The sequence below is a fragment of the Takifugu flavidus genome, chromosome 8 (assembly GCF_003711565.1).
Source record: "Takifugu flavidus isolate HTHZ2018 chromosome 8, ASM371156v2, whole genome shotgun sequence".
NCBI lineage: Eukaryota > Metazoa > Chordata > Actinopteri > Tetraodontiformes > Tetraodontidae > Takifugu > Takifugu flavidus.
The window spans coordinates 11,271,630-11,285,072 of NC_079527.1; the positions used below are offsets into that span (position 1 = coordinate 11,271,630).

Genomic DNA, 13,443 nt, shown 5'->3' on the forward strand with positions numbered 1-13,443 from the left:
GTCTAACGAGCACAATCAGGAGTCTTTCTCTGGAAATGTGCACTGAGAGTAGGACCATTTTCTTTTTATGGCTGATTAGGAGTTTGAACCAGCAACCTCAATAAAACAAGCAGCCCATCAAAGTGGGAGTTTTATGGTGCGCGGTTTCACCGTAAAGACGTGCGCGGTGGCGTCCTGTAGATCAGACCTCGGTAATCTCTTTGGAAACGCGTGCGCCCCGCGGGAGGGGAGGAGCTGTGGGTCCCGGTAGATGTGGGGTCGGGAAGGATTTTTCCCCTTCTGGGGCAGCGGCTGGACGCATGCGCTCATGCGCGCAGTCGTCGCCCCCCTTCGGCTCCATTCGCGGCGCCAGAGCGAATAGGAGAGCTCGACTTGTTACCTGCTTAAAGGCGCCGCCGGTTATGAGCTGGTCACCCCGTCCACATGACCGCTGCGGAGAAGTGATCACTTTAATACTGGAAAGTTGTAAAAGTGGAGTAGTTCGCGGGAGGAAGGAGATTAATGAGGACAGGAGTGCAAATAAGCGGACAATCACAGGGCGGATTAGATCCAGCAGAGAGGACTGACATTTCCAAAGATGCGGAAACAGCAACTGTTCTAAGGAGTCTGGTGTACTCGGCACGGAGGAGAAACATGCCGTGGATCTGGAGACGGATGAGGATGTTCCAACCTGGAGTGACATCCACACGCCCCTTAACTTTTCCGCCTGCCTGGACTGCCTCTGTGCTATGCTGCGGGCCAGTCTGACACCTCAATGTGGATCTAACGGGTTTTGGTTTGGGCCCGAGTCATCATGGCAAAAGTCATTCAGAAAAAGAACCACTGGATCACGAAGGTGAACGAGTGCACATTGGTGCCGGACGCGAGCGGGGAACTGAACGTGGAGCTGCTCGGCGGGGCTGAGAATGGCGAGTTCCCGTGCGTCGGACACGTTAGAGAGGAGTTGGTGCTCTTCCAGGACGGTAAACTCTGCGAGGGGGAGCTCCTGCTGGAGGTGGACGGGCTGGCCGTGCCTGGATTACCGCTTTATGACATATTTGCTCTGATTAAGTGCTGCAACGGTCCCGTCAGGATGAGAACTGTGCGCCAAGGTAAGACGCGTACATGCACGTGCGTGCGAGTGCTGAGGTTAACGCATCAAGTGTCGGAAACTCTCTGGAAGTAGTTTAAAATTGCCATGTGGCGAAACAGTATCCCAAAATGAGTGATGCGTGTGAAATAGGGCCGCGGCTCTTCGCTCCGCAGCAGCCTGGAGTTTTGACATGAAGCTGCTCCGACAGTCCTGTCCTATCTGTCCAGCGTTGCCATAGCCACTGAGGGTGACAGATCAGGCCTCTTATCGGCCCGGGACCAACGTGCACTGTGCGCTTCCAGCGCGCATTTTGGAACCCTTCTTGGAGCCACTTTAATTCGACCTGATTATTACAACAATTCCATCTTACAGGCAAAAAATGAAGTGAAGAAGTGAGAAACACGCAGTTAATTGCTTAGGATCTGCTCATTGGGGGAGGTGGGGGTGAGGGGGGGATCTCTCCAGTGTAGTCAATATTTATGTTCTGTAATTCCTCAGTGAAGAAGCTTTTTAATAATTGAACTTTGTACATGTCAATGTTAATCTCTCTGTCTCTGTCTCTTTCTCTCTCACACACACACATATACACACACACTTGCACAATGTTTGACAGAGCTCACGGTGCCTCCTCCCCGGAGAAATCATTAACTATCTTACATAACGTTGTTTAGTTTCAGAGCAGCATCGTTGCCGCTTTATTGTTTGCCTATTAGTGGCTGCAGAGCCAACACTGACCTCTGCCACCGAAGGCTCGACCCTTGGGACAAGAGCTCAGAGCCGAGGCAGCTTTGCCGTTGCCGAACAGCTGTTGCTGGGCATGCACCATTGAGCAGTTTTAGTACCCATAAACAGATTGTTGTTATTTTAAATTGTCCCTCTTTAGAAAATTTCTGCATATTAACATCTGTATGTGTTCATCATTGTTTTTTGAGTTATTAGCCTCTTCCAGACGAGTCAGCAGGTTATTTTGTTAATGGGGGGTATTGTTCGAGGATCTGGATCGCTCACAAGACCTCCATTGTGCCTCCCAGTCTTTTGGGTTCCCAGGCTGGACTGTCTGGGTTTTTTGATCCATGTCATTCCAGCTGAGATGACAGGCTGTGGGGAGAGATTAGGGCCCTCTCTCTCTGTCTCCTTCCCTCTCTCGCCCTCTCCACAATGAGCCACGGGTCACATTACAGCGGGCCACATCTCTACCTGTGTGTGCAGTTAGGCAGGTCACCTGTGGCACACACACACACACACACACACAGACTCGTACTCTCACAGGTGTGCAAGAATGCAGTAAGAAAACCCACTTGAAGCATTCCTGTCGGGGCGGCGGAATGTCACACTGTCTCTGGTTTTTTAATTAAGCTCTGGAGTTGGGAAATAATGCGAGCTTCTCCATTTCAACCCTAAGGAGTGAACACGAAGCCTCCTGTGTTTGTTTCTACCTATTTAACCACATGATGCACATGCCAGCTCCTCATCATAAACATATGGTTTTTTAACTAATTACATTGAATTTCCAGACTAGAATATTAAATTTGATGACCACAAATGTACTTTTGTGCATTGCAACACTCCACACAGACTGATTTAAAAGAGTTACACCACAGTCGAAAAACAATTAAGAAGCAGAAATACTCAAAAATAGGAGAGAGGAAGGTGATTATTGCATCTTTGTGAATGAGAACAACACAAATATCTTAGTCTAATATTATAGTCTAATATTATAGTCTAATATTATATACTTTTCAGGCCCATTCAGAAGCTTCAGGGCAAAGTGTCCAAGCTGGTAAATAAATCATAGTGGAGAAATGCTTTTAAGAAAGCTCGTCAAAATTTTAATGGTGCAGAAGAAAATCGTGTTGTTGGAGCAAGAAAACTGCAGAGTTTCTGGGGCATCAGCTTGGTTTTATAAAACATCCACGTCAGGGATTGCTGTTGGACAGAGGGGCCTCGAACGTTTAAGATGGAACAGGAAGGCCTTGTGGAGTTATTTCTTATTGTTTTGGTGTCTTTTTGGTTAGTTAATGCAACAGCTCTTCTATATTTATGGTCTGCTACCTGCTGGATGTCTGTTGACTCTGGCATCTTTGCTTAATATGAATCTACTTGTTCATTATTGTAGAAAGTTGCAGAAGAGGCACCCGACGTCGACCCTGAGATTAAGAGTCTCATGCTCTACCGACTGAGCTAGCCGGGCTATAGTGGTGCACCCCAAAAATAAGAAGATGAGATGAGAGATATTTAATTTTTATTTGTTTTTCTATCGCTCATCTTTGCACCTTGTGCAGTATCTATGCTACATTTAGGTAAATGTAATAAAGGTGCCTGAGACGCTCTCACTCTTGCACAGAAATGTGAGTGTGTCCAGTAGTTGTGCAACCTATTTTATGCAAAGTGTAAAGTTCAAAGAGGAACTCCTTTTTACACACATTTGACCTTTGAACCATGCTGTTTTTTGTGGGCGCTGATTCAGTAAAGGTGCTCGGATTGTGCGTCAGGTGGTGTAGAGGAACTACACTATAGATCTTTGATTAGGCCAACATGGTTTTGTGAAGGAAATACAAAGTAGATGAAGCCAAATGCAGTGATCGTCCCCTCATGGACGAGTCAGTTTGTGTGTTTAAGCGAAGCCAAAACCCCTCCAGCACCCAGAATTCTTGGTGTTTTAAGATCCTCTGATCATGGGTGCCTTTGGTCTCATCTCCTGAACAAATGGCCCCCGGTCACTTCAGCCCTCACCTTCATTCAAGTCCAGCCAGAGGGAGTCAGGGCGTCCTGCTGGATGCCAGGAATTCCTGAGACACGGAGCCAGAGGTGCTCTGCTGTGTTGTGGTATCCATGTATCTTTTCTACCTTTTTTCTATCTTTCTTTTCTGTCTGGGATCAAAAGACTCTTATCTTGTCTATTCAGACATTCAGTTGTGTCTGGCGTCGGTCTATGAGGTGAGTTTGTGCCTCATAAACGTGTAAAATTACAGCGATGTTTGAAATTTTGAGGCCGTTCTTGAATTTTGTAAAGAAGCTCTGACAAATTGGGAGGATGTGGAGAGTGCTGACACACATCTCCTCCAGAACTGAAGTATTTTGCATTTCTTAAGTATGTAGATTTGTCACTCTTGATTATGTTTTCTTCTATCCCCGAAAGGCTTGTCAAGTGCGAGATGACTTTTGCAGCTCCTCTTCCCTGTGTGTTATTTTTTCTCCCTATTTTCCTTCGACACTGCGGCGGTGAAGGTTTTCAGATGTTCTCTGTGCACGTTTCATCCCGTGTTTAGTATTTTCTAGCGTAACCATGCTGACAGAGTGTCAGCATTGTCCTTCACAGAGAGAAGATTTGGAATTACAGCTTTATTTCACTGAAACTGAAACGCGTGGAGCGACGCGTCAGTGAATCAGCGGCACACACGAGCAGCCTGTGTCATTTAAGCTTGAACAAACAGATGTGTAATTAAAAGACTTTGCTCCGGGCTTTGGGACCACAAGAGTGGAGAGAAATGCAGAGGAGCGAATCAGCTACAGATATTGTGGATATTTATGAGTTTGTAGGGATGTTGCAGGTTCTGCTCTGGGTTTCCTCCTGTTAAAGGAGCGTTCCTCTGGGTTTGTAACAGATGCTATTAAAGTGAAGTCGAATGGATTCATGATCAAGATGGAGAAACTGCTGATAATCTTGGGCAATGGCAATTGATTCAATTATAAAATTAAGAGGATCTTCTGTATTTCATATATTGGAAAAATAGCCTTGATGCTTAACTGCTAATATAGATTTCAATTTTTAATTAAGTTTCTTTCCCCCAAGCAAAGAATAACTTAAATTGTGATGCCATTAAGAAGTAATGAGATAAAAGACACATTTTTGAAATTCTAAATGACATTTGTCACCTCAGACTCCTCAGCTGTGGACTCATTCCATCATGGTTGCTGTGAATCACCGTCATCACTGAACATCAAATGGATGCAAAGCTGTGTGTTTTTGACATGAACGGGATGAAGCCGCCTCAGAACAGTGAAAGAATCAAGTTGCAGAAAAGTGATTTGGGAGTGGACAGGTCCTCTCTCTGTTTATCGTATGTGACTTTGTTCTGGTGCTGGAACATGTACATGCATGCACGGTCCAACCTACAAGAGAGCTCTCTTTTTCTCTCTCACAAACACACACACACACACACACATGCATGCGCGCGCACAGACACGCACACATGCACTGGTGAACTGAAGATAAACTGATGTTTAAGCTGTACTCCTCCTCGATTCACACATCTGGAAGGGATTACACACCAGTAAAAGCTCTGTTTTCTACTCAATCATAGCTCTTTTAGCTATTTTAGTCTGTTTTGATGGTTTGTCATATTTTGTAGACACAGTAATTACAGCCTTCCTAAGATGTAAATAGCACTTACTGTGAGAAACATTCTAATTTTCGAAAAGTGCCTCTGTTACCAAGCTGTATTCCAACAACTGCATCTTAATTCTGGATTCTTTAGGCTCCTTTGATGGTTTAGTGCAACAGTGAGAAGAACCCTGCTTTTCGCACAGTGTGGGTAAACTCTGGCAGCTCCGCGGAGGTGAAAGGGTCGCAACTCATCCTCGGAGGATTTCTCGTGTCGCTGATCTCCCTATCTGTCCCCTCCTCCTCCTCGCTGAAATCTCCAGAGATTCAGGTTGCTCATAAGCTCCTGAGAGGCTGACCCCACCCCGCTTGGTTCACCATTGTATAAAACGCATGATGCGTTCCCATCTGATACCCTGATGCTAAAGTTCACACTGGTGAAAGCAGCTTTGAAATCTATAAAACCAGCTAAGATGTTATCCTGCAACTGGACTTTAGAGATTTGTTTTCAAGAAAATGGCCAAATAGAGAGAATTTTAATTATGAGATTTAACTATTTTTACTGTACAGTAAAAAAAATATCTGCTGATTTAGTTGTGACTCAAAAATGTTTGTGTATTTAATGGTCATTCACTTCCTTGCTGAATTGTCAATATTGATTTGAACACAAATCAACATTAATGTCCTTTTCACTGAAAATGCACCACTTCCTGTCAAACAGGAAGTCTGCTGACAGCGAATGATTCTGGGAAATGTGACAGTGTTCAACATGTAGCAATATTATTGCATAGACCGTTGGCAAAAGTGTTGACTTCAGCACAAATACAGAGTAAAAGCCAGTCAGGGCTGGACTGGATGGTTTCTTTCCAGTTGGAAGTGAGCAGCATTTTCAAGCCCCCCCAGGTTCAGACACCTGTGCATGTTTTGCTAGCTTGACAAGCACGTCCGTCAAACCTGTGCAGGGAGGGTAAAGGATGTCTAAATCACAGCAGATGGCTTCCTCCTGCTGATATTCTCTTCACGGGCCAGAAGATGGTGGTTTGGCTTAGTCACAGTTGTAGAACGTCGGGGCTAGCGGGGCTAGCCTCTGTCAGTCCAATCAGATTCTTAGAAGTGGACAACAAGACAAAATGGGAGAAAATGAAGCAAATACCAGGTTTTGCTATATCAATAATCCGAAAGTTGAAGTAAGAAATGTCAAGAAATGATGATTTTTATAAAGGTTAACGGACAATAGTTCAACTCAATGAGATTTGGACTTTATGGGAGGAAATTCTAGTCACCAGACCTGCAGGACCGTTCGTCCCCTGTCCGTGTGCTCAGGCTGAAAAAGTGCTTTCTCTTGCCAAATTCCGATGAATTCTTCTACCAAACCTGACGTGCTTTCCTGCTGAGTTCCCGTAACGACAAGCGCTTAAACATTTCACTGCCCCTTTGTTCAGACCAATATGTTCCCCTCAGATCTTCACGTGCCTCGGCCTATCAGATCATGTGCTGCTTGTCTTCCAGCTGCTGTTCCGGAGAACTGGAGAGTAAATTTAGACTCTTTAGACAAAGTGGGACGTGGATTCTTCTGGAGCTTGCGGATGTCAGTTGCTCATCAGTTGATCTTACTTTGAAGGCCTAAACTCAAACATCTCATCGTGCTCTGAAAAGACAAATAATGTTTTTGGGTTTGTCTCTGCTGTCACGCTGGAGCTGCAGCTTAAGGTTCTGACAGAGGAGGAGCCGAGTGTTTATTTAAAGCATTTATCATTAAAAAAAAAGATTTTAATCTGACTGTAAAAGGCATCTTCTGTCTCAGGTTAGCTCTCGTGCACTCGTGTGATGGCCCTGCCTCTTCGTGGCACGCGGTGGTGACCTTGGGCTGCAGCTGTTCCTCAGGAGCAGGCAGCATCTGGCGGCTCTGAGGGCCGAGGTGCCATCACGAGGGCATCGAGTGAGGAGAGGACTGTAACATGAACAGTTCCTCCAGTGTGGGGCGAAAACAAACATTTCAAAATGCTGCGAGGTGTTACTGTGATGAAAGCACAATGTTTGTGGGCCACCCCACGAGTGTGTGTGTGTGTGTGTGTGTGTGTGTGTGTGGTGTGTGTGTGTGTGTGTGTTTGCTTATTTCAGGTTGGTTTTACAGGATTTCTCTACATAATCTCTTCCTAAATGATATAAATACTCAGCATAAGCATCACTCATTTTATCGTGCACTTTGCCTTTATATCAGCATCGAGCAAGTATCATTAGGACAAAACGTCTGATATGAAAACTTTGTGCAAATTGAGAGAACATGAACTCTGGAGAAAATGCCACAGACTTTATTATATTTCTTCATTACTTGAGTTTCTTTTTCCAGGCTTAATCATACAGAACCTCTCTTAGCAAAGCTATTTCTGTGTTCCATATATATCAGTTGGTATCCCGTTGCTTTTCCTATTCAAGTGCGTTGCTGCCACATGAGCGGCACAAGGAGGCCCTTTAATTACGACCTGAAAGGTACAAATTAGTGGTTATTACACCCAGAGGGGAAGGCCCCTCCTTTTCCACTCCTTCATCCAAACACATAGTCATGTTTCATCACATCGGCCGCACTGAGGCGCGCTCCGCAGCCAGCCAGCACCCTGAGCTGCACAACAGGGCCGCGCGTCTCAACCGCCTGTGGTCATCGGGTCCTGTGAGAGAAAGAGTAGTCTAATCACAGAGGGGCCTTTGTGTAGAGGCAGGCAGTGACATTTAATAGAGGCAGCTGCTGAAAAGTGATGCGTGTTCACACAAAAGATGATGCTTGTTGCTTTCTCAGTGATGGAGAGCAGCGGTTCCCTCACGCTTCAGTGTTTTTATATGAAAACAGAGCACATCTACCTGGAATTGAACCTCTAGCGTATGATGGCAGATAGAACTTTAAACGTGCAGTGTGGAGTTTCAAGGGTCTCCTGGAAAACTTGGAATGTAAGAATGTTTGCAGTTTGAGCGTATAAATGCAGAGGATTTTAACTGGATCCGGACTGACCTTTTCAAACCGGGCAAAGGTGACACAGGAGATGAGCCCAAAAATGTCGTCCCTCCCAGCTGCAGGAAGCTTGTTGGATATTTCAGTGCTTGTTGAGGACACTCGTGTTCACGGCAGAATTACTTGCGTCATTCAGAATTGACTTCCTTTAAAGTCCCGCTTGCTCCTCGAGCTTTTACTCATCCTTTTCAATCACCCCCTCCTCCCTGCCTCCTTTATTTCCCTCCATCCTTTGGTCACCTCAGCTGTTATGGTCCCGGGTTCCTCTGGTTAAATATAGCACTGAACAGATGCAGTGCACTGGAGCGGAACACACCGCCTCTGCTCGCCTTTGGTGTGCGTGCTCTTCTGTGTGTGTGTGTGGCTTTCAGCTGTGACTTTTTCTTCCATAATAATTTTCCCATCATGCTCTGCTGATTTTGACTCAGCAGCAAAACAGTGGAGAACTGGGTCAGAACTGGCAGAAACCAGAAGAATAAATGTAGTTTTCGGTACGTTTGACATCCCAATCATGGGTGCCGATGCGTTCGTATGGTGTTTGCATGTTTTATTAATATGATGTATTTAACTAACATATGCTGGGGTTTTCTGAAGCTTCCTAAGAGTGTTTCGGACATGTCGAGCTTTTCTTTCTGTGTGGTTTGATAAAACGTCGTTATATAATTGCATTATTTTAAAAAAATTACGTAACCCTCCTCTAAAGGACAATATATGTGTCGTCTTCAAAATCCTCTTTTTAAAAGTGTCTACCTGCAACTCTGGAGGTGAAACCATGGGCATTATTTGATTTCAGGCAGGAATGAAGGGCTAATTCGACGTTCTCGCTTCTGATAAGAGCTAATTCTGGGGCAGATGTGGCTGGACACAAAACAGCAGCTTAAAGTCTACAAGTGTTGGACAATTGTCAAAGCCCCCCCCTCCCCAAAAAAACAAACAAAACAAACAAAAATAAAAGGCCAGGACAACAGTTGGGTTGATCGTATTGGACTTTCAGACTGTCTGAAAGTGGCGCTCTGATTCAGCCTTTCCTCCCCAAAGAGAACAGCTTTCAAACGCCATCAAAGCAGCTGTGGGTGTGTCTCAAAACAGAGGCTTTACGACTTTATAGCTGAGCCCCGCGTGATTACGGTTCTCCCTCCCCACCGCTGCTATGGCGACTGCTGAGCAACTGTAACCGATCAACGGCCTCAATGTCCGTACTTGTGTGTGCGAGGATGACCGAGAAATGTGTGTCGCCACCGTATCTGCTCCACCAGCTGTTGTGACCTCTGATACACTGATAACTCTCAGGGGCGGAGCTATAGCCACCTTAGGTGGGGGTGGGGAATCATGGAGGGGCTCCTCTTTAAATCAGCCACAATAAAATACGTGATTTCCTGTCCTTGAGCATCCACCCAGGGGTGGATTTTAACCAGAACGTTTTATAGTCTTTCACTTCTGATTTTTATTTGAATCTCCACATCCCATGGGGTGCGGCTCCTGGGGTAGGTCCCTTTTTTTTGCCCCTGCAGCACACCAAGAGAGGCCACTTCTGAGAGCAGGGATATTTGATTAGCTCGGTCTGTTGCCTCTTCCAGTGTCCATCTCTCCAGATGGAGCTCTCCTTACATTTCTGGATAATGCAGCGTTAAACACTCTCATTTGTAACTGGAGAGTCCTTTGTTGACTGACGGGAAGTGTGGAGACTCACAGGAAGCCACTGAAACAATGGAATTCACCGTGTCAGAACCAACATTTCCAGTTCATTCTCTTGCTGTTATTTTGATTTCTCTGGAGGAAATGCATTAATTTGTGTGCTCTGGAAGAAGTGCTCTCTCTTTGTGCTCAGTTGAAAGATGGCCACACTGTCCCGGCCTGGCTTGGAACGTGACCTGAAGGAAATAAACCCGTAACGGGTCATAATTGGCTGTAATGGTCACAATTTGCCGCTGTAGACAGAGAGGATGCAGACAGAGCGGAGCCCTCTAAATCAGAACGGGGTAACCCCAGATGACACAGGTGGAAACAGAACCTTTGCAGATGTGATGGTGTGTGAGGCTTTTCTTGGAGGCTGTAATTATACAAGGCTGCTGCCTTCCAGTGGTCCTTGCCCAGGAGCTCCACTAGCTATTTATTTATTTTTGTCTTGTACTGTCACCCTGTCTGTCACCAGTGTCGATATTGTCCAACCAATTTTAATTTCCCGTGTTGTTTGTGTCAAATTGTGTTTTAGTGTAAATAGTTGCTTGACAACTGGACTTTACAAGAATGTTCCCACATCAACATTGCCGGTGTTCTATTGCAGTTTGATTACAGTAATTAGTCACTTAACATTTGCGGAGTATTGACTTTATTGCACTTTTTCCCACAGAGGAGGTGTAATTTGGAGATTTTATTTCTTGTGCTGGCTCGTGTAAACCAATTAGACCACGTGTGGTCTGAAAATCATCAGACTTGTTTCCGTTTTCAGATTGTTTGCAGGTGTAATTGTAGCTATAAGCCACATGTGTGTGTTCTTTATTGGTTGATTTAGTTAATGTGCAAACACAGTGATGGTAGCATCATGGAAAATACCTATTTTTATATATTCTAGTATCTAAAAAATAACAATTTGCAAATTTTAAAAATATGTTTGTATGTTAGGATCAGTATAAAATATGGAGTTAAATTATAGAACATATAAATAAAAATAAATTTCATAAGGCTATATTTATTATTTTCACATGATTAAGGCGCAACTGCATCTCATTATGCATCAAATGCTTGTTGCTGTAGATTTACCACTAGGGGGCAGCAACCCATAGCGTTTACGCTTGTAGCCGCTGTTCTGCTGGTTGGCTCAGTGTTGCTGTGGTAACAGAACTATGTCGCGAACACCTTCAGTGGTGGGGCTGTGGAGGTGCAGGGGGCGCTGTTGAGCTGGAGAACAGGTTAGGGATCACAATCAGCTTCGAGCAGAAAAACACAAACACGCGTGTGAACATTTTCACCAAGCAACGGAGGCTTTTGGTTCGATTTCAGTGAAACAAAACACACACACTTCTGCTGTCGTCTGACTGCGCTTTCAAGCTGCGTTTTCTTGACAATATTAGCAGGAAGGAGAGGGATGCTGGCTGGTTTGCAGCTCTACAGGCAGGAGCTGCTGTGTAATCCTCTGCTGATGTTTCGAACAGCCACCATGTTTTTACTTCAGATAAAATGGTTGTGTCAGCATGCATCTGGCTCTAACTGGCCAGAATGCATAGAGAGGATGTGTGAACCACTATCTTTTTGGATCCCTCTCTCTCCCTCACTCACACAAACACACACACACACCTCCCCCATCTCAAAATGAGACAGGGATGTATAACTAGATTTAAGGTTATGTAATGCTGACTGGAGGATGTGTGTAATCCACTTTTATTTAGGTTAAATCCATCACTCTCTGGCTCTTAAGGGGACAGAATTCTCTCTTCAGTGTCTCTGTCACACTTTGAACTCTTAAATGATCCATATTACTGGGGGATCGACTCAATTCCTGTTTTCAGTTACAGAACAATTGTAGTCAGGCTCCAAAAAATGATTTGTGACATAAAGTGGTCATGAACCCCTGACCCTTAGACCTGCTGATATTGTAAATTAAAATATAATTGAAGGTAATCTGCACAACCATCACATCTGGATGGTTGTTCATGCTGTGGCAAACTAGCATTTATTGAGAGAGAAAGAGTCAACATAACATGGACTGCACACACACGTGTGTACACACACACAAACCCTGGTGTGATTGTAATCTCTGATCCACATGAGTTTAATCCTCATGAATCTTTGAAACAGTAATGATGTTCTCATTGATGGAGCATGGCACCTGGGCGGTCTGTCTTCAGCTAGCTGGATGTACCCCGATGGGGGTCGCTCCCAATGGCAGGTCTTTCAGTTCTTTTCTAGTAAACACAAACTGACACAATAGCGATTGTAAACATTGATGTGTGTCATGATTCACTATTGATGAGGTGATGTTTGTTTACACCAATGCAGAGGATGCATCAGCTGAAAGTGTGTGTGTGTGTGTGTTTCTCTTTACAATCTGACTGCTGCTGCTGGGACCATAATGATGGTCGTCAGCACTGGATGGTTGCTAGGTAACAATTACCTGAGTGTGCTTTGCTTGCATTGAATTTCCGTGTGTGTGTGTGTCTGTGTGCATGTACACGCGTGTGTGTGTGTTCCTAAAATATCCAAATATTACAGTAAAATGAACCAGAATCAATAAGGCTGGGTGATGATGTCACCAGAGGACCCCGCCCCAGGATGACTGACAGATACCTCCCGCTTCCTCCTCAGCCGATCGAGTCGTACATGCATTGCTGTGCCTTTTAAGTCAGGCATCATGTTGGTCTGCTGTCACAGCGAGGAGGAACTCCTCCTCTGTGATTCGGAGGCCAGCGACAGGCCATGGCACCTCCCCCAAGAACCACTTGCTCGCTCTGCCAGACATGGCTGATATATTTGGAGATCATTAAATGGTCCTAAATGAGACCCTGGTGTGAGACTGAGTTCTGACCATCTGGCCCCATTGTGATCTGGCCCTGGGTTCTTTGTTCAGACTCGGCCAACAGCGTCGCCACCTCTGACGGGGCGGATGCTGAGGGAGCCTGGGAACTGCGGCCAATCAAGCGCTCTCTTCTATCGATTCCTAGAATTGCACTAGGTCACCATTTTTACTTCCCTCCTTGTTAACAGTTAAAGATGTTGCTACTGATTTCGCACCTGAAAGCATTTCCACGCTTGAAACGCCGCGGCCGTTGGCCCGAATGACGCCACCTTTATTTACTTGTGCTTGTTCTTTCCAGGACACAAGCTGAACAAGGACCTGAAGCGCTACCTGAGCCTGCGGTTCCAGAAGTCTTCCCCTGACCACGAGCTGCAGAAAACCATCCGGGCCAACCTGTATCGCCACGCAGTGCCTTGTGAGTAACATCAAATGATGACGAAGAGGCGATCGTTGCGCACGTGCGTAAACAGGCACGTGCGCGACTGCTTTCGCATCGGTGCTCCTTCCAGATCAGATTGGCGTGCTTGTTT

General features: G+C 45.3%; 1 protein-coding gene and 1 long non-coding RNA gene across 8 annotated transcripts in view; one reads left to right on the forward strand and one right to left on the reverse strand.

The window, feature by feature from the left end:
* The first annotated feature begins 315 nt into the window (after window positions 1-315).
* LOC130530017 (membrane-associated guanylate kinase, WW and PDZ domain-containing protein 1-like) overlaps window positions 316-13,443 on the forward strand; it is a 48,771-nt gene continuing 35,643 nt past the window's right edge. For 2 of the 7 annotated variants that reach the window (XM_057040827.1, XM_057040828.1), the window contains exons 1-2: window positions 322-1,091; window positions 13,212-13,328. In XM_057040827.1, coding sequence (XP_056896807.1) covers window positions 794-1,091; window positions 13,212-13,328 — 415 coding nt within the window. In that variant the 5' untranslated portion in view covers window positions 322-793. Of the gene's footprint in view, window positions 1,092-13,211; window positions 13,329-13,443 lie in introns of all 7 variants that reach the window. The other 5 variants (XM_057040829.1, XM_057040831.1, XM_057040834.1 and 2 more) reach the window with 4 other exon arrangements.
* On the reverse strand, window positions 7,687-8,739 carry LOC130530085 (uncharacterized). The gene is made up of 2 exons (XR_008951732.1): window positions 8,401-8,739; window positions 7,687-8,062 (listed from the first exon to the last, which is right to left on the reverse strand). It is a non-coding gene; the product is annotated as an uncharacterized LOC130530085 (long non-coding RNA).